The 23,104-nt window shown below is 30.2% G+C and overlaps 1 protein-coding gene across 1 annotated transcript in view; it reads left to right on the top strand.

The window, feature by feature from the left end:
* The first annotated feature begins 1,792 nt into the window (after positions 1 to 1,792).
* The window catches only part of LOC126774679 (putative phosphatidate phosphatase), a 97,165-nt gene continuing 75,853 nt past the window's right edge, over positions 1,793 to 23,104 (top strand). The window contains exon 1 of the mRNA XM_050496214.1: positions 1,793 to 2,051. Coding sequence (XP_050352171.1) covers positions 1,940 to 2,051 — 112 coding nt within the window. The 5' untranslated portion in view covers positions 1,793 to 1,939. The remainder of the gene's footprint in view (positions 2,052 to 23,104) is intronic.

Below are 23,104 nucleotides of genomic sequence, written 5' to 3'. Positions count from 1 at the left end.
TTGAGATTGGCCACCGTGGCCAAAATCGATCTGGAAGAAATTATTATTATTATTACTGTTTAAAATATTTATGGTACACAAACACAACAAAAGTAATAAAATTTTATTGAAGACTAGTTTACGCCCGCGTAACTGTATACCTCCAGTATTAGGTACCCCATGTACTTTTCTGTCACCTTACAATGTGTATACTTCATCAATATATGATGATCATACATGATGATCGTTAGAATAGTTAAGATTAGGATTACTTAATTTTTGCTATCTATTCCCGCCAATTCCGCAAATACAAAAGGCAAATTTTCAAACATAAATAATTCGAAATGGCAAGAGAAAAGAGCAAGTAGAATTGTCTTAAATAAATAATAAGGTAATCTACAATAATTTAACTTATGAATACCCATCATGAGTAGTTCTTTAATGGTCGACGAAAAATTGTTGAAGGATACAAGAAGTGCCAGAAAATATAGTTTTCATATCGTTTTTGATATTTTCTCATATTTTATATAGCTTCTTATGAAAAATACTAAAATCATTAGAAAAAATGTTGGCCTAAGTACTTTTTATCAAATTTTCAATTATTTGTTACAACCAGCTAAATATACAATATAATATGTGCTTAAAATTAAAACAAAACAAAACTTGGGTAATTAATATATGATTTAAAAAAAGAATAATTATTGAACATTTCATTCCGTTTTATTGACATTTTAATATATTTCTGTACAAAGATTCTTTTATGCGTTATTAATTTTGAAACAACCTAAAGTGTGTCTGTGTGTGCGGCATCTTAGCATAGAAAATGTCATGTTTAGAAAATTAATATAATTAAAAAAGAGTTTAAATAGCAGCATAGTACATTATACAGATAACTACATACAAATCTCATCTCTGCGTAGTTACAGCATCTTTCTAGCCATCCAAAAAGGTGTGAGTATTTCAAACGGCATAATTTTTCACTAATATTAATAAATGTCCTACTGTTGGATAATGTCGAGTAAAAATAACATGCTTATGAAGATGTAAAACTAAATTTGGTTCTTGTTTACAAAAAATGATCAAAAATGACATTTATTTAAAATTAACTAAAAAAACTGTAAGCACAACCAATAATAATGAAAGTAAATAACAAAAGGGTCTAAGGGTCCACAGGTGTCAGTTCAAAGCTACCGATTATTACTGATGCGGCATGCCTTTTGCTTTATCGAATAAAAAAAATATTAAGGACTTACCTTCTTGTCACATTGGATCTCCATGGCTGTCATATTTAAAAAGGAAGGTGAGAATTAACCAAGCGTAGTATAATTGTGCGCAGCTTAGAAATTTAACTGTGAAATTTAATCGATTCATATCAGTAGCTGTATAATTCTGTGCCTACTCATGGTCAGTTTTATTTCTTATAAAGATATGCCTACCTCAATTTTATAAATATACATAGGTTTTTTAATTTATTTTTAATTTTTTAAACTATATACTACATTTTTAAATTTAAAGCGTCGTTACTTAAATTAAGGTCACTTAAAAGTAACTTATTTAGTTACTACTTGACAACTTAGTACGTGTAATGTGTAATTCAGCCTTATCAGTACCATAACTATTTAAATAAGTAAATTTTATATTAAACGCAATATGTTGTGATTGTAACTCAGTATTTTTTTCATGATTTATACATTTTTTTCACACAATTTAAATTATAATTTATTTTATTTTTGGTATAAGTATAATAATGATCGATGTGTATTTAATTTTGTAAGTGCACCCGTCGTCGTTTCATGGATCATGGCGCAGTCGACGCGCGCATGCGCTCTGTGTTTGACGCGTGTAGAGTTGACAATCCGTGCATTCAGTTTTCTTCTTTGACGTTTCGTAACGTTTGTGTAACAGTTTTTCAGTGGTTTATTTTAATATATAAATTGTATTGATAATAATAACAATCAAAATGGAAAGAAATGAACGCAAAGCGAACTCTCGTAATCATTCGATCACTATTGATCGTGATTCCAAATTTATTTTGCGAAAAGTTTTGCTGGATTTTACGATACTTTTTATAGGTAAGACGATATTTGCTATTTTTTATACTTAATATTCGCTCCAGTTTTTTGTTTCATTTGTTAAATGTGGTAAAATAGTTTCTATAGTTTGAATAATAAATAGGTTCTCGATTTACATTTATTCGTAATCTTTGACATTGAACTCTCGTTTCAAGGCTATGAAATAACAATGTTATGGAAAATATGTCATGTTGTGAACTGTCTAGTTGTTAAAGAAAAACTAGAACGGATGATTAACAACTTCCACAATAGTTCTATTTTGTGTTATCAGTATCGAAATACTTTTCGCACTTGCGATAAAATTGCATGCAAAATTTAAGAGCTAAATATACATTATGTATTAAATTTACTAAAAAATACGCTCGCATAAATATAATAATAATAATAAAAAAAATGTAGTTTTGTTAAATAAATAATGGATCTAATCTAAATTACCTATTTATTGCTTGACTTGTAGCATGTTTTTACTGAATTAATAGTAATGTTTGCAATAGAATGTATTTAAATACCTCATTCGATTGATTAATATAAATATATATATAAGGAGATATCAGCAGTGAATGAAAAATTAATACATTGATAATATATTAAGTATATAAATTCTTATATAATTTTAAATAATTATTAGTAAATATTATAAATTAAAATAACAAAGAATCAATGATTTCTGAATCATGTTGATATCATAGACATAATCAAATTTGATAATCTTGGTCATCCGATAACGACTAAAAGATAAGCTCAATTTAAAAAACTGAAAATTCATTTGCAATATTACTGCAGTATGTTGGCATAAATATTTATGAAAATAAATAAACCGGTAAATTTATAAAAAATAACCAAGAATTATTGTGATTTTTACATATTACAATATGATAAAGTATGTAAATGCTATGTATATATTATAATGTTATTAATCAGAATGAAACTATAACTAACCCATTTTATTACATAGATAAAAAATATTGAATGATTGCAACTATAAAAATAGTTACATATTTATTTAACTGTTTTTAAAAACAGTTAAAATTCCGAAAGGGGTTTATTTTTAATTAAAGTTGTAAAACACTTTCAATAACATGATACAATTTAAGTCAGCCAAAATTAGTTTATCAATGAATAATTAAAAATGAAATAAACTAAAAAAAAATTGTTTGATCTCAACTCAAATGATAATCTAATTATTTAATTTACCAAATTAGGTTTATTCAGATTTTGTAAACATTGAATTATATACATTCGAAACCTTGTTTTATATATTAGTAACATTTAACGAGTAACAAACAAAGTTTATTCACATTAGTGCATTCGGTTCTCACTGTGAACAGTGAATGCATTCATTTTCAAGTGTAACCATTCATCATTGACCATCTCTCATTCAGTACTCAGAAATGTTGTGGGCATAATTTGATTAGACGATGTTTTAAATGAGTTTGATGTGTCAAATTGTTTAATTGTATTATTTGTAATCTATTTTAAAGGATGTAGGATAGAAATTTCCTGATTTGACTTATAGGAATTTGAATATATAATTAAGTAATTACAGAATTATAACTAATTGTAGGTATTATCAGAAATGTGTTTTATGACATTGTGTTTTTACAAAGAAAAAAAATATATTAATGATATTTTAATTGCTAATATAATTAGGTAATAGGTACTTAAGTTTGTAATATAAAGTTAATTAATGAAATGCAATGACTCATGATGGTTTTCAAGTGATAATTGTATTCCTTGTGGGATGGCATGTCTAAATTACATAATTAAGGTCACAAAGGTGTCTGAATACCATAAAAAAAATGCTTCTCCTCATAAGTAGGTTTTGTAGCATATCCCATCACGCTATTCCGCAGTGGTTTTTTGGGCTGATACATATGTTAGAATATTATTATAAAGAAAATTATAAACAAAAATTAAGCATATGTAAATGTGCGCGTTTCTTGTCTAGATTTGAACTCGCGTTCATAGATTAAGATTGACGTCTTCTACCCACTGGGCCATGTCGGCTCAGCTGTCTGCCTATCTTTTTTAGTTTAATAAGGGAACCTGAATGATCTCTATCATGCATCTCTTAAATATGTTGTATTGTTTTTTTTTTCGAATATGACAAATGTTAATTCACGAATCAGAAGCAAGTAAATAGTGTTAGTTTCTTCAATTGTTTCTGCTAGAGATAATTCTTTATCATTACATACTGATATTATAAAGAGGCAAATTTTGTTTGTTCATTTATTAAAGTAAAATATATGAATCTTTTGTATTATGATGGTCTCAGAGTTTAATAATGTTTTTTTTTTTAACCTAGCTTATTATTGTCATTGTAGTCGGACAGAAAATTTACGCTCCAGGCGCCTTCCAAGCGAACGTTACTATTTTTGTACAATGTCATAGTAACCTATTTTATTTCAGCTTATTAATAAAAGTATTAATAAATATCTATATATAAAAATAAAAACACAAATTTATTTATTTTTTTGAATTTAACATTTATTTGATGTTTAAAATTTAGATCAACAGTAGTTACGTATCTGATAAACTCATGACAAAAGATGCTACGGTTTGCAGTGAGGTGCATTGACTAAACAGCCAAGCAGTGCATTAGCCTCATTACGGGATAGATCGCTTGGCTCTATTCTTATAGTTTTTTTTATAGAACTAAGTTATGTTCGAGCTATGACAGATTCAAAAAAAAAATCAAAAGTTTTTATGAGTTAAATAAAAATATTTTTAAACGTCAATTAATATCTCGGGTAATATGTTTGAAACGTACAGGATGTGAACGGTTGGTACAGTGAGCCGCCAAACAAAGTGGCAGGTAATTGCGATGCTGTCAAAACATCCGACGCTCGCGATCTGTCAGATTAACAGTATCCGTTAAAGAGGCCTTCATACATTGGCATTACGGCAGGATGCTTTGCTTTGTGAGAATTAAAAAGTTGGCACGATAAAATGACAGCTCGTTTGCCGTCAATTTCATGAAATGTCAGCTTTTCTCAATATTAAATATAAGTAGGTTTGCATTTTTATGAGAAATGTATACTAAACTCGTTATGAAATGTTTTTGCATTAACCGAAAGGGAACTGTCAAATTTATCTTATATGGCTTACAGTTATTATGTAGATTCGCTTATAAGTGAAATAAAAATATACGAACAGTATTTTTTTTCACTGAGCAGCGATATTAGGTAAAAATAATAAACATTTATGTTCTAAATCGCTTTAAAAACATTTACATATTTACTTCCCGTAAATTGTATTTTATGTGATTATGTAAATCATTGCGCGCTTATTTTTCCATTGCAACATATTTCGGTTACCGCTTGTACGTACTTAAATCTTAAGTACTGAACTCAGACTTAAGTGGCGAAGATATTGGGGACTAATGCGTGTTATCTTTATGTTACAAACATGTTGCCCACAACAATTAGCGGTAGGATGTGCCTTTAACCGACTCGCGGTTACCAAAGATTATAAAAACAGATATTAAAAAAAAACAAGAAAAGTTTAAATATTGCATCGTAAATCGGTGATCATGATGACAAATTTTGTCTTTGTCTTTCAGGTTTTATAAATATATGTTAAAAAAAAACACTTAAAATATTTTTAAATTTCAATATATTATATGTATAATTTATATCGGCTTATTAAACAATAATAAATTTATACGATTCGAAAGTCCTAAATAACGTATTTTTTTACAATGTATTTTGCAATTGACTACATAATGTTAAATGTTATTTATATAAGAATAATAAACGCGAGAGAACGTATTCTATATTAAAATATTTCTTTAAATATTTTATTATACAATGTATTAAATAATAATCATTAACAGTATAATATGACGCATAATTGTTTTTATATGTAAAAGCATATTGGGGTTTTGTTCGTTTTTGTGTAGTAACTAGCTACCCGTTCGCGTCCTGGTAAAATAAACGTGCATATTGAATAAAAAACATACAAAGAAAAATTCTTCCTTTTTTGACCAGGCACCTTTGCATAAGCAGAACAACACATTAAATTTTCAACACAATCAAATGAATCGTTTAGGAAAGTATAGAGGACAAACATTTAAAGCAATTTTAATTTTATTTATTGAAATTCAGTTACGCTAAACCGCATATGTCGGCAATAATCTAGAAATCGACTGCCTCGTTTGGATAGTGGGTAGCTAATAAGTCTGTAGATCACGAGGAACTGTGTTCCATGCCCGGAGAGCACCGATTATTGGGGTACTTTCTTAGAAAAGCTCATTAGCTTTGATTTTAGAAGTTAAGCTTGTTAACATACCCGTGCTCGGAATGCAAGTAAAGCCGAAGGGATGATCTTGCATCTTATTTTTAAAATTTTTCTTGACGTATTAGATTTCATTATTAATGAATGTGTTTTTTTTATTAAAAAAAACTTTAATTCAACATCTTAATATATTTCGTTACTTAATGTATAAATTGACAAATGACAATAATAATTAGCATTCGCACGATAACCTTTGTGTGATAATGTGATTAAATTTATCTTTTACTATTTGCACACGTATTGTAATAATAGCTTTGTATAAACGTGAGTCTGGCGGCTCGGGTGCATTGACGGTGGTGACCGTGGTTTACAATTCTTATTCTTGCTGTGATAATGTCTGTGGGTGACGGTCATCTACCAGGCGGCTGATTTGCCTGAAATAGTTGTGAACTATTTTGTGTTTTTACGTTTGTTATTCAATCATGCTCAAATGTATGATGACATCGTGAAAATAAAATATAATTACTTACTCATATCAAGAGTGTCTCGAAGAAATCTTCTAGAGATAACTTTCTTTTATAACACATTTTATATTTCCTAAGAACATGATTATTACACAAAAAATAACTATTGTTTTTATACCGAGCAAAGTTAGTAATATAAATTAATAAATCAGACATATAAATATTGTTACATTTCTATTATATACCTACTTGCGTATACAGTAGTAGTAACAGCCTGTTAATGACTAACTGCTGAGCTAAGGCCTCCTCTCCCTTTTGAGGAGAAGGTTTGGAGCTTATTCCACCACGCTGTTCCAATGTGGGTTGGTAGAATACACATGTGGTAGAATTTCGATGAAATTAGACACTTGCAGGTTTCCTAACGATGTTTTCCTTTACCGTCAAGCATGTGATTATTATAAACACAAACTAAGCACATGAAAATTTAGTGGTGCTTGCCAGGGTTTGAAGCAACGATCATCGGTTAAGATTCACGCGTTCTAACCATTAAGCCATCTCGGCTCTTTACTTGCGTATACTTTCACATAATTACCATAGTTAATTGCTTAAGATTTTTTTTAAATTATATATCATAAATGTAACATTCATTTATATTAATTACATAAAATTTACGTAATTCCATTATAACGGTCTGTGGGTTTCTGAAAGTGTAATCAAATAGTCGATTATCTAACACAGCTGTTATCATTAACGACATTTAAGTTAATCAGCCAGTAGAAACGTTTAACATAAGCTTATCTAATCTTACTTAACCTATTTTACTTTCATTGTTCAACTAACAGTGATTAACTGACAAATTACAATACATTAATATGTTCTTTGTTTAAACGTGCTAATCTTGACACCAGTTCGATTTGTTTTTTTTTTTTTGGTTTTTTAATTTTCATTTTAAACTTCCTACATATGTTTAGTGTATAATTCTTTTTTAGTAAATCTTTCAAGTAATTAATCATTATGTATGAAATCATATTAATATATTGTATTTTGATATATTCGTGATATCGATTAAATAAAGTAAAAAGTAAAGTAAAATAAAATATTGCTATGATAATTAAAAATAAACAATTTAAATCTCAAGGCTCGCGCTCTGAATTAATTAATAGATTTAGGTTTACCCGTTCTTTGCTAATTACATGACGAAAAAAACAGATTTTTTTTTTATTTTAAAAAGTTTAAAACAATAATAAATACATCTGGATTAGGGTTTGACTGTATTTTGGTAAATCAATCAGTATTTCCTTCCTAAATATCTCTTCGTCAGTTTCAACTGTCTAAGAAGTAACCTTACTAAAAAGTTTTTTCTAAAATATAATATAATGAAATCTGGATGGTTTGCGTCGCATCTGTTTTATAATCTGTGGCATTACAAGATCGGGGACTTAAGTTCCCACGTGTTCTTCACACATCGCCGTCAATATTTGTGCGCACTATCAGTGACTGTATCCGTACCACTTGATGCAATATGTGATTAGCATTCAAAATACATCTATATAATGAACCTTCATAATATATTATGGAATTAAAATAGTATTTAATTATTTTTTTTGTAATATTTATACTTGGTATATACTATCATATATTCTACCGCGAAACAGCAAGACTTAATATTGTCGTGTTCTGGTTTAAATGTTGAGTGAGCCAGTGTAACTACAGAATCATGGGACATAATATCTTAGTTCACAAGGTTAGTGTCGCTTTGGCGATCTAAGGAGTGTTTAATGTTTCTCACAGAACCAATGTGTACGGGTGGTGTCACACTTATCATCAGGTGTTCCATTTGCTTTCTTTCACATTTGAAGCAATAGGTTTATTTGTTTGATGTTGAAAGAGACGTTGACGGCTCTTTTCTCAAAGTAAGAAAATACATAGATTATATATATACAATAATATAATAAAGTTATTGATTTTATAAGTAAAAATTTGCAGTAAATTCTCTTTGGTTGTACTGTTTGTGCCTTGCTGGTTTTGATTCCATTAAATAGATGACATTTTAAAAAAAGAATTATATTTTAGTATCTAATGTTGTGTTGCCATACTACTCTATCTCTGTCTATTGGTTGGCATTGATTAGTATATTTGCTAGATACGTTGGTTCGGCACAAGGTCTACCACCAATCGGTTGTTTGTAAAAACCACCACAGCACATTTTGTATTCTAAAAGACAGGGTCATGTCCATTATAGGGCGGCCAACGGTCGTTCAACACGAGCTTGTCATTAATTTAACCACAGAACAGTTTGCTTAGTGGAAGTAGTATAGCTTGGCTTGCTTAAACCACAGTAGGCTTTTCTATTCATTATTAAATATAAGATGTATAACTTACTCTATTATAAAGTCAATATATTCAAATCATTTAATTTAATTATAGTTTATTTGGCTTTAATTATTATTTATCGAAAGCATATAGAAGAATTAAATATAATTTAATAACATCGAGTTTCCAACTTTGCGAAGTAAATTAATCATTAATGTGACAAGATAAACACATGACACTTAGCACTCAATAAATTTAAAGGCCACACAGACTAAATATAATTATCAACTAAAGCGGTAGTTTGTATTTAATCGTAATATAAAACAAAAAGGATTTATGGTAACTGTAGTTATAAATAAATTGTCTAAGTAACTTCAAGAGTAACTGAGATAGCGCTTTGCGGTATGTAAATGTCGAACTGTCGAGCTATTCAGTAAAAATTGTCTCATTGGAATATAGACGATAGTGACTTACATTTAAATAATAAACCCATCAAAAATAGCGTAAAACCGTAGGTGGGTTTTTAACATTTCGCGAATAGAATATGAGATTTGTAATCTTAAAGAAGCACTACTGAAGGGATTTTAAAACTTAGGTTCGTTTTTATAATTATTTCGTAAACTTTTTCGTCAATCAATGTCGTTTCTATTTTGTCACTGTTCTAAGGTTTCAACGGTTGCTCTTCTTTGAATAAATTATTAATTTATGTATAGTGTACGGTGTTCACAGGCGACTTGAACCTTACATTTTTTTCGTATTTAATTTAGTGTCACCTGACGTTTGTTTTTCGTCATTTCAATTAGGAATTTAGTTGAGAACACTGTAGAAAAGGCCAGTAATAATTATAAAGAATAGTGTGATGTTTAGTATATTAATAAACCTAATTGTCATGCGATGCGCCCGCTCTCGGCATTACGTCGACAGAGGCCACAGAGAATGGACATGTTGTAAACCCAATTACGAAAAGAAGTTAACTATTACTTTATTTATTCTAAACCACTACAACTAAACAACGTTACGTAGTGAAATAACAGTATGTAAAAGTCCTACTGCTAAACAAAAGCCTACTCTTATATTGATAATAAGGTTTGGACCTTATTCCAACAAGCTGCTCAAATGTTTGTAATGATGATAACCTGAAAATATTTCAGTTAATTTCATTGATCAAAAATATAACATGAATAGCTCAATGATTCACGGTCAAAGTAGCTTGTTCGATTTTGATGCCCTGCCCTGACTGTCCTACGCACATCTAATACGCGTACACTTTTTTGGGGTGGCGCCTATGAATATAAGACACCGTTTATGAAATACAATAAAGAAAGTCGTCCGTAGGTCTTGTATTAAAACTTACTGTATGTATTCATGTTATTACCGAATGTTTTTAATTTTCATTTAATTTTCTCTTTAAGACTAGGTGTTAGCCAATATAAACTAGTTTCAGGCAATTAAACCGTTAAAATGTGAATCGCTTCATCTCTCTTCAGTATACCGAGTTTCCGTCTCCCCAAAACAGAACAGTCGTCATTTTCGCACCCAAATTTTTTATTATCACGTTTTTTTTTTTTATGCAATTTCTGAAATTACAATATATACGTACATACTGTTGAGGCCATGATCGAAATCAAAAACGATTAATGAAAGCGCTCAATAAATTTTATCTGGTGACATAGATTATATCAATAGCATTACTATTGGTTTAATACTAATAGCCAGTGTTAAGTGAGTCTTGGTGCAGTAATTGCTGCTCTAAATAGTTTAACTGATATAAAACGACAGCGTTTGCTTGAAACTGTTTCGTTTGCGTTATCTAAATTCCTATCGAATAAGCGCAAATTGTTATAGTTATTATGAGTTATTTATGTTTTATTCTTACGGAGTTTTGCTCTTGTGCTAATAATAATTACGGTTATTTTTTAATGAACTATATTCTTTATTCACTCAATTATAAACTCACACAATGTATCCACCTTTTTCTTTGTCCTTTTTTCCTATAATTACAGTAATCTATTCTGGAATTCGTTAATAAAAATTATTTTATAGGTACAGTATTTATTTACTGAATACATCGAATTAATTAGTCAAATCAATTACTCTTTATTAATAACTTCATACAAATACAATTATAAAAACAAAGGCAAGTATAAATTGTAAGTATTATTTACTATTACAAAGAAATGAACGCCGAATCAAATTATAACACGTTATTAATTTTTATAGCGCGGACACCATTTTGGATTTTTTAATGACGTCATAATAATTTTTGACGACGTTTATTAAGATTATGACAATGACAGCTATAATATTAAGGCTGAGTTATTTTATTATTCCACGTACTTAGTTGAAAGCGACCGAAAATAATTATTTTATACGGGAATACTAAACTCTTTAATACTAACACCATCACAATGGGAAGTATTATTTTCAATTGATACAGGCGGAGGTCTAAACGATGTCATCCTGCCAGTACGTGGGCTTAATGCTATCTAGACCGACAGTCAATTAAGTAAGGTGACGATAAATTTGATATACGGATAATATTATTTTATAGGGCAACATCCGTTATAAAGCTAATATGAAATTATACACCTATTCTAAGTTTAAATTTTATATTTAATTCGAACGCACCTTAAGAGATATATTGGTACTGGAATTTTCGAAAGAGTTTTTTTTATATAACATTGTCACAAAAGTAAAAAAAAAAGTTTATTTTAAAAATGGAATATATTTATGCTAATCCCCAAAGCACGTAACCCTAAAGCAAAGTGCCATTGCGGTGCGCATCTAAAAATATTGTGAATGTGTAAAGTATTTGTTTGTTACGAAACACGGTACTCAATGCATTCTATAAAGATTATCAAAAGTTTTTTGATATCATCTCGTAAGACAAATGGACCACCTACAGGTTTCCATTTGTATGTTGATTACAAGCGTTGGATTTCGTCAAATCAATTTGTGTTTTTAAATGATTTTGTAATAACAATACTTTGAATTGTTCAAGCTTTCGAAATAAGAACACACACGTCAATAAACATTACGCTTGAGTGATCACGTGATATCTGTGGAAAAAAAACTATAATACTACAATTTTTTTTAACTTTACACGGCGTTATAACTCTTATAACTTAATCATGTTCCTACGCAGAATGCTTTTAATATGAGGCGTACCTTTTCTAATCTAAGCATGAACACCTACATATACTTCCTGATATTAAGTCCTTTTTAAACTTTGAATATTAGCATAGTGTAGTTGCAGTATTTTATTGCGTTAGTGTATTTATGTTGTGATTTTTTTTTTAATTAGAAGCAAAATGGTAGGTATTATTAAAAAGAAAATGCAATCCAAGCCACGTGTCTGTGGAGAAAGATATGATAATAATAATTAAATTAAATAATATTTAAATGGTTTCTGTCTGTGATACTAAAATAGTTATTACTTACACATTTAAATTAAAATTAGCCCTCGAGCTGTGAGTATTAAATTGGAAATAAATTGGTAATATTAACATTAGTGTACTTGATTGAATATCTCTTATATATATATAGCCGGTTGGCGTGGTTGGTAAGATACTTGCCTTTCACGCCGAAGGTTGTGGGTTCGATTCCTACCCAGGACAGACATTTGTGTGCATGAACATGTCTGTTGGTCCTGAGTCTGGGTGTTATTATCTATATAAGTATGTATTTACAAAAGAAAAGTAGTATATGTAGTATATCAGTTGTCTGGTTTCCATAGCACAAGCTTTGTACAAGCTTAATTTGGGATCAGATGGCCGTGTGTGAATATTGTCCCAAGATATTATTATTATTATTATTATTATATCTTCGAAATGGTTGCTGATTTTGCTGCAATTTCTAGTTACAGGTGTTATCTATGAGTGTATAATTTTTAACGCTCCTTAAATCACAAGTTACATGCAAACTAGCTTCACGCCGTGTTATCGATACCATACTTAACTTGCCGTGCATTGTTCCTGGTCTCATCGTCGTACTTTTCACTGTACTTTGCTAGATTGGCCCTAATGGTACTGGATTGGATTGCAGAGGAAGCTACGAAATTATAACGTCCGCAATTGTATGGAACAATTTGGTTGGGAATGTTGGCTTATAACTACTTCAAAATTAGCTCAAACACTTGGTTATGATCCATCGGTGAAGCTGTTCTATCCTATTTCGTTTTATTATAGTATTTCCTGTGACTATTAACTAAACTCGGAATCAAGTTTTGCTAGTAAATCATAACAAGATTTACTTTATTCAAATAGCCTTATTTTAAATGTAAAGCTACTACCGGTTCGGATGTAGGTTTAAACAAGGAACCATTATTGAAACAATTCATTTTATTAGTGTAATATTTGTTTTTTTTTTTGCCTAGGGATTTATTTTTTTAATACTTAAGAACGTAATCTAATACAATCGGGATTTGTGAATGGGATGTACTTGCGTTATTGTATTTCAATAACTACTTGAAATAATCCCAGGCATCGATTTTCTTTTAATGCTTAAGGTTGTTTGTTTGTTTTGTTAATTGATCTGTTTTCGAATTATTCTTTTACATATATTTTAATAAAGGTTCCAGTATTCTAATAACGTCAAATTCAAAGCCGATAAAAATGAGTGATCCCGCGTCTTAATTATTCGGGTGTATTATCACGGCCAATATATCAACTTCAGTTTTTATCACCGTCTAATAAAATAAAAAGCTCGAACGCCATGTTCGTTGTAGACGATAATAATGAATGCCTTCGTAGATTTATGACTTCTTAATATGCCACACCTACGCGTTAGTATTTATCTCGATCTAACTTAATGATGTTTAAAGTGTAGGTTGTACCTGACCGAAGAAATTGTTGAAGATTCATATTATTTTGAACAATATATTTGTATTTAATTATTATTATTAATTTTTCCTCAAACATTAGTAATGTTATTTCTAGGTCAGCCGCCTTTATAATTAACGTTTAAAGAATTTCTATTTTTTACTTATTTACGAAATTACTTTCAATTTAATTTATACTAATATTATGAATGCGTAAGTAACTCTGCCTGTCTGTTACTGAATCAAATTTGATGAAATTTGCTATAAAGAATGCTTGAACCCTAAGAAATGACATACGCTACTTTATTACTTCACTAAAACGCGAGCGAAAATATATAAATTAATTTTCGGTATGATATTGCGTATTTTCATTTTTATTTGGCCGATGTATCGACATAACTGTAAGTCGGAAAAATAAGAAAGTAATGATCGCCAATAAGTTAAGAAAAACATTTAAATTCATTAATATTACAATTTTTCGTACTCACTCGTACAAGAAAATATTAAAACGATAAAGAAATATTTCGTCTCGTACACTTTGATTAAGAGTTTGTTCAACTCTCTCATAATTATCAATTTCCTTGCATTCAAATGGGATAAGACAATGGTATCAGGATCACATAAATCTTTCCTGAACAGACGTGCCCATTGTCAAGTCGAGGTATACAATACCCTGTAACATATGGATACTGTGGCTGCTGCATCATTGTAATTAATTATAGGAGAGGTTTAACTCCGAGCCGCCTCCGTAGGCGTACTTTATTAATTGCCTACAGGTTTAAAACGAGAAAACATAGACCGATGGCTCAGTGGTTGTAACACGTGGATATATAATGAAGATCGCTGTTTTACATCAACGTAAACATTAATGACATTATTTAGTAATTCAATATGTAGATAAAAAAAACTACCGAGTTGTCGGTTCTTCCAGGTGAAATCTATATTATATTAACTTCCACTGCGAGAGAGTGAGTGCAATAAAACTCCGAACTCTTAAAGGTCACCAAAAGAACTAAAGCTCTTGAGCTTTAAGTGTCGAAACTATTAGCAACACCAGTTAAAATCTTATTTTTACCAAAAATATATTGACTAGACAACGATAAAGCACAAGGCTATTCATATATTTAAACTTTTAATATCCTATCCTTATATTAATATTAATAATAAGCAACTAGTCGAACCATATTAGGGTTTGTATATTTAATAATCGTTTTATTTTAAATTACCAATGGTTATCTATGAGTCACGATCTTTAGTAACTTTATATGGAACATGCATTATAAGTATAATTAAATTTATTACAAAATGCCTTCAACTAAACGTTTACTAACAGACAGTACACAGCCTGTGAATGTCCCACTGCTGGGTTAACGCCTCCTCTCCCTTTTTGAGGAGAAGGTTTGGTGCTTATTCCGCCACGCTGCTCCAATGCGGATTGGTGGAATGCACATATGGCAGAATTTCAGTGAAATAAGTCACATGCAGGTTTCCTCACGATGATTTCCTTCACCCTCAAACACAAGATGAATTATAAACAGAAATTAAGCACATGAAAATTTAGTAGTGCTCGCCCGGGCTTAAACCCACGATCATCGGTTAAGAATTACGCGTTCCTACCACTATCTCGGTCAAAAACGTTTACTAAATCGGAATTAAATTCCTTAAGGCATCTTTTCAACGAGAACTACCATAGCCTTATTTCTCAGTTCATAAAAATATAGTTCCTGGACCTTTGAAGAATATAAGAGTCAAAAGGTAACAAGCTCCATTTTTTTTTTTGAAGTTTTGTTTTAAATAACACTAAGCTTGACAGTAAATTAAAGCATCAAGTAAACTGGAAGGTGTCGGGTATTCAATTAACATAACTAATAAACGATCATTTTTTCCTTGTTTATATTGAAATTATTTTTATCTTCTTCTTTAATTTTATATTTCATTAAAATAAAAATATTTTTTTAAAAACTTAGCTCAATAATATCAAGAACTTGTATAACATGATGTAATCGTAAATAACTTCCTGAGCTATTATGGCGTATCTCGAAAAGGCAAAATGGTGAAATTTATTTACCACGGAATTTCATTGAATGGCCGGACCATATACAGAATCATAGAATTACTCCTGGCAAGTGCAAATTATATCGCGATGTTTGCTCCAGCGCCGGGGTGAAGAATTATATTAAATACTACTAAACTCTTGATAGTCATATTTGCAATATTTGTGAACTAAGATGTTAATTCCCTTGTGCCTGTAGTTACTCTGGCTCAGTCACTCTTAATACCTGAACAATAAGAAGATTGTTTTGCTGTAGAATATGCTTTCACAAAGCCCTACTACCGAATAAAATAAATCGTACAATATAAATAAAACAGTCTTAATCATTCTTAATTTTGTTTTATAGAACACGTACCGGCTTTCCTGTCATGAATCATTAAAACGATTATATTAGCCAATTCCCGTCACGATACTATATAGTAGACGATTGTATCGATAGTGTTCCTACCAGATAATGACTGTAAACAAACACGTCGTGATACGGTATCACGAATAAATACTTTAAAAATGCTGTTCATGTTACTTTTAGGGTTGGATTAGCACTATTAATAATTGAATATTACTAAACACATTTTTAAAACAAGCTTTTGTACACAACATTTTGCGTCTATGCGGTTGACTGTTAAGGAATTTCTTCGTCTAAAGCCAATCAAGCCGAGAATCAAAAACAAGCCGAGATGGCCTAGTGGTTAGAACGCGTGAATCTTAACCGATGATCGTGGGTTAAAACCCGGGCAAGCATCACTGAATTTTCATGTGCTTAGTTTGTGTTTATAATTCATCTTGTGCTTGACGGTGAAGGAAAACATCGTGAGGAAACCAGCATATGTCTGATTTTATTGAAATTCTGCCACATGTGTATTCTACCAACCCACATTAGAGCAGCGTGGTGGAATAAGCTCCAAACCTTCTCCTCAAAAGGGAGAGGCGGCCTTAGCCCAGCAGTTAGACATTAACAGGCTGTTGCTACTACTAAAAGCCAATCCGGGGTGTAAAATCAAGCAATGCATTTCATAAAAACGTATTTTCATCGTAACTGAACTAACATGTAATTTCAACTCTATAGGATAAGTGGAAGTGTCTCTCGTGTGTGAAGAACTAATTCGTCTTACAAAGCGAACGTTTGTAAAAAAGAAGCTTGTCAAAAGATTATTTTTTGTTGATGATTTTTATATACTTTTGTGAGCCGTTTTCGCCCGGTATATAGAATACTCGTCAGTGGATCTAATCCACCGCTAAAACACCAGTAAATTTTAACGTTCTTAATTTGTATTTATAATCTCTTGCTCAGCGAGAATGAACATCAACGATATTGTTATGTGTGTACCGACCAATCCGCATTGGATCAGCGTTGTATATTAAATTAAGCTCCATTCCTTTAAGAAAGCCCTTTGCCCAACAGTGAAATATTATCTGTCTGATATTTTATTTTTATAGAATCGATTTTGTAGCAATCTTAATAGAAACAGTGAATTTGTAAACAAAACGTTTATGGCTTTGCAAATAAAAAACTACTTTAATCAAAGGCCGTGATGGTAAATCCGGACACCTTTGTATTTTTTGTGTTACTTAATTAATGTTGTGGATTCCAAGTCTCACAGACAATTTAAATTTAGATTAAAAAATATGATTATTCCTACCAGTTATTACCATGTGTGACCAACCCAAACATAATAAAATATTGGAAATAATTTCAAACGTATTGATTGATCACTATGATAAAAATATAATTTCTAGAACTTACAAATAGTCGTACCGGTGTGAATGACCTAAAAGTAATAGATTTAATGTCTCCTTAGAACAGCTAGAAGAGATGGGAGATTTACGACGAGTTAAGTGTGGTGTAAATGGAAATGTTGAATTTGATGCTCTATTCGATAAATGTGCATTGAATGACATACGGAAGCCATGTTTTGCCTTATTATGTAAATACTCGTAATTTAGTCCAGAGCCAATGTAACTGCGGGCGCAAGGGAGTTGTTGTTAATGGCGCATTGACGATTTAAGTGATGTTTAATATTTTTTACATTATCAATATCTTTGGGCGATTGTAAACCTTATCGTCAGATGGCTATGTGACAATCTGCCTACCCATTTTAAATAAATATGAAAAACATACAATTTGTTACAAGTTTGGTCATATATGATACCTTGTCATAATTACGTTCCCCAAGAGTATATGTATGTATGTAACTAAAATAATGCCAGCCTTACTATACCCATAGTAAGGCTGGCATTTGTTCACAATATTTAGTGTGACTTAATACTTTTTGTTTTTGTTTCAATGTATACAATGTTCCATATATCAACATATCCCGACTTCGTAAGAATCATGCATCATCAAGTTTCATGCATCTACAAAGTCATACTAGACAGCGCTTTCGCTTTTAAAATATTGGTATTAAAATGGATATAATATGTTCATACTAATATAGAACGATAGGTAATATATTATTTAATGTAATAAATAAATGAATACTACTTATATAATAATTAACGTCCGTCATTCATTATACTTCTTTTCCTTTAAGGATAATTGGACTCGGATCAGTTGTACATACGAGCACACACAGCAATCTCGAAAACTTATACAATATGCATATTTTGTCAATAAAATAATTATGTTATTAATGTATGTGTATTAAAACTAACTTCATATAATACATTACAATATAACGAAAGCGTGAGCAAATTCTAGTTAATTTTTCATTCTTACACTCATTCATTTTCACATTACATTCATTCGTTCGAAGCAAAACATACACTTTTACTATTACGTTAAACAATTGTCAGATAATAATGTTTATTAATGTGTATTAGAATTATCGCTTCAGCCGGCGCGATTGTTCAATAGTTTGATTAATTGTTCTTTTAATGAAGTGATTACAATGCGTTCTGAAACGCATGCTACTCTTTTTATGATGGCGCCAACATAATTAATAAGTCTGCGGTCACTTCAAATATTTCTTCGATACTGATATTATATTTAAGGAAATATTATTTTATATTAAACATTAAATTTTTTTGTGATTTAGGTACTTGTTTTATTTATTTTAGTTTTCGGATTAAAAAAATGCGTTTTATATTATTATAAAGTTAAATGTATATCACAAATAGCAATGATTATATTTAGTGCTTTCTCCTTAGACTATGGAAACAGACAATAAAGTTTATATTTTCGGCGCCTGAAAGGGTAATAATGTACATTCAGAATAGTTTTATAACACGAAATGTTCAAGATATAGACAGGAATATCTTACAGTTTTTTTAAAAGCACTAGCTCAAGCATTAGTTCGTTAGGTACGTTCGAAATTTAAAATAACTTCTCTCTCTTTTTTAATCACTAAAATGAAATCATATATTTTATACATGACATGACACCAAAAGTGCGTGAAAAATTTAGTTTAAATGTTTGATTAGAATTTGTTTTAAAATCAGTAGCAAGATTTTAACCAATTATACTAAAAGGTGAAGTTAAATAAAAGCTTGTAAAAAATATATGGGTACGTAATTAATAGTGTAATAATTAAGATAGCGTAATGGAAAAGGTCTTATATTATTATATGTCAATTTGATTAGTTTTATTATTCAAATATGATACTGCGCATGCCATATATCAACGATTTCAATAGCAGGAGGCGTAAAGTTAATAAATAACATAGAACGCGATACTATATGACATAAATCGCATGGAATATGTAAATCGAATGTTTGTTTAACTTTAATACAAGTAACGTAACGTTTACGTTACAGGAACCAACCAAGTATTTTTGAAACGCATAAAGTCTATACTAATATTATGAACGCGAAAGTAAATCTGTCTTTTACACTTTCGTCGCTAGAACACTGAACCGATTTTAATGAACACGAAGCAAGCTTGGCCCCCGGGGAAGGATATAGGCTAATTTTTTACACCTAATAACGGGGATGGCCCCTGATCTATCATGTGGGTGAAGCCTTGGACAAAACTAGTATACTCTTAATTATGAGAAGTGGATGATGAATCAATGAGAGGAGGCCTTAACCCAGCTGTGGGATATTCACAGACTGTTACTTTACTTTACTTCACAATAATACGTGACTTTTTTAATTTCTATCTTAGTGGTGCAAGTTTGTTCAGATATTTTCTTTGAACAACCAAAAGTATATCGACCGCGTCTCTTCGCGTGACTTCTTGACATGTTCTACTTACGTATATCCATAAATCATGTCTTTTTTTAATACAAATGAAACGTCACTGTGAACAAGTACCGTACATCACGTTTCACGAATGTAGGATAGCCTTCTACGTAACGTTTCGATAAAAACCGTTCCATAGCTGTAATTTCTTATCTTTATTATTTTTCTAAGATTATAGGTTATGTTGGCCAGTGAAACTCATATAGGCGTAATAACTAAAATTTGAAATTCGAATTTTAGTTTTTTTTTCAATTGTATGTGTACACAAATTATCGTAAAAATTTACATAAAAGTAATAAAATCTATTTTGTTTACAACTGAAACTGTACTAGTTTTTTATTTAAACGCGAATGTTTTTTATACCACTGAATATTTATTTACAAATAATGATATTAATAATGTCGTAATTGTATAATCGTTGGATCTTTGTGAAACTTGTATCTACTTTGTCCACCTTTTTTTGGTGATAAATTCATTTATACATCTCACTGTAATCCACGGTATGTAGTATATTAAAAATCAGCGGTTATCACTCCATCTTGGTGCGACGTCACGAGATCACTCACGCATAGAACTGACGCCCCGATATTTTCTATGTATTTATTTTTGGATAAAATACAATTTTAATTATATATAAATTATATAATACATTATTGTATTGCATTATCAGTTAAGATTCCATTTACAAATATATAACCATTTTCAGTATTTCTAAATTTAATTAAAGTTCATCGCATATTACTGGTGGTACTTTTACTGGTGGTAGGGCTTTGTGAAAGCTCGTCTGGGTAGGTACCACCCACTTATCAGATATCCTACTGAAAAACAGCAGTACTTGGTATTATATAACATCTTAGTTCCCAAGGTTGGTGGCGCATTGGCGATGTAAGTGATGGTTAACATTTCTTAAAATGCCAATGTCTATGGGCGTTGATGACTTACCATCAGGTGGCTCATTAGCTCGTCCGCCTATCTATACTATAAAAAAAAGTATCTTTTTATTGTAAAGTGTTTCTTATTAAAAATCAAGAACGTTCCATTAAATTTCATTAAATATAAGAGATTAGTGATAATGACCTAACAAATAATCCTTTGAATAGTCCTCGCTCTTGTTAGATAAAGATAACTTGACATAAGTCAATCTTGCTGTCAGATTATTCTAATAAGTGTTTAGTATAAACACAATAGGGAGTTGGTGTTTGACAAGTTTTGGTCTCGACAAACCCTAAAACTAGCTATTGTCTCCGCTCATTGATATTAAAATTTATGTTAAAGATGTTGATGCTGGCTTGTTTTAAAGCTAATTTACATTGACAGAAGAATTTGGATGGGTAACCAAACAGGGTAGCTCTCTCATAATGTACATATATATACCGTTACAACGTAACATACATGAAACGTTTCGACATATGATATATATTTCTTGCCTTAATTTTATTAATATTATATATATGTGTATAATAGTTTGTTGTTTTTTTTTTATGAAAACAAACAGAAAACGCTTGTTTTTAAATTAATTTATCGTGATGTTTATTATTTATTTTTATTACTGACTCAGTTACGACTTGAATATATATCACCAAAAGATTTCAATACCTCAGATATACTAAATATTAGAAATTGTTAAACCTTATATCGTCAAAGCGCTGCAAGTCGTTACATTAAGTATTCATAATCCTCTTGCATCTATGTATTTTCAGTATCGTTAAATAGAAATAGCACTGTCGACTCCTCAAGCTATAAAACTCCACTTAAATCTATTAATAGAACGTAACAAGGATATACCATAGGATTATGTACCCCAAAACAAATGTATCGACTTCCATCCTGCGGCGGGGTCATTGTGCGTTCGACTCCATTAAATGACCATACCCTATTGCATGTGGCGATGGCGATAACCATTTTAGTTTTAATTATTGTTACGAACAAGGAGTGACGTCATGTATACGTTACACTTATTAACAATATTAAACAAGTAATTAAATTAAGAAATTAAATAGGAAAATCATTTATGTGATTTCAATTTGTGTATCATTAGAATTATCTCTTATCCCTTTTATGGTTTGTTATTTGACTTTATAACTCGATACGCCATAATGACGTCAGATCTATATCACAATTTCAAAGATTCAGTTTTCTCTTGAGCAGTTTTAATTTTTATATTTATCGTATACGACATATATGCAAGATTATCACATAAGAATATCGCAAACAAAACGTTTACGAGTAATGTATGTTTTTTTTTTAATATCGCTTACTAGAAAATTTATTATGATATCATCTGTGAACTTAGATAAATATATAATTATTCTATTCTGGAAAGGAAGATTAAAAAAAAAATCTGTTTACAAAGCAACATGCCGACGAATTGCCATTTCAAAGTGTAAAATTTTTTTTAATACCTACCTCTATTAATTATATTATATAGTACTTAATACAATTAGAACAGATAAAAAACTAATTTAAATATGCTTGTCATAATTATAATTCATGAAAAAATAATATAATGGAACTGCCATTGGTTCCTATTGCCATAGTTCACGTAATGGGTCAGCTTGGGATGGATACAGCGGGTCCATTCATGCAGTAATGGTTGTTTTTATTTCAACTTCCATACACGAGTTAAGTGCAACCCTAAACTTATTGTATATGATTTCGATTCGACATTTCGGTTTTCATTTCAGTGTAATTAAAATACATACAATAAAACTACGAAGAACATTATTTGTTTTTTTTTTTCATAAATTATTCTTGGATTTTATATAATATTTAATAAATAATAAAATATAAATATAACGTTGGTTATAGCAGACACATAAATAAAATTACTTTATAATCTGAAGACAGAGGGGGTAATCGTGATTATAGATCACCGCCGCCTTTAGATATTGGTACCATAAATTATATGAATACTGTTCTCACCAAACTATAAGGTATAATAAGCGCCGATTTACAAACAAACCAACGACTTAGATGTCATGTCTCTTGT

This window comes from Nymphalis io, chromosome 17 (assembly GCF_905147045.1).
Source record: "Nymphalis io chromosome 17, ilAglIoxx1.1, whole genome shotgun sequence".
In the NCBI taxonomy this organism is placed as follows: domain Eukaryota; kingdom Metazoa; phylum Arthropoda; class Insecta; order Lepidoptera; family Nymphalidae; genus Nymphalis; species Nymphalis io.
Note: the sequence above shows the minus strand (reverse complement) of the source record. Positions and strands in the feature narration are given on the sequence as shown.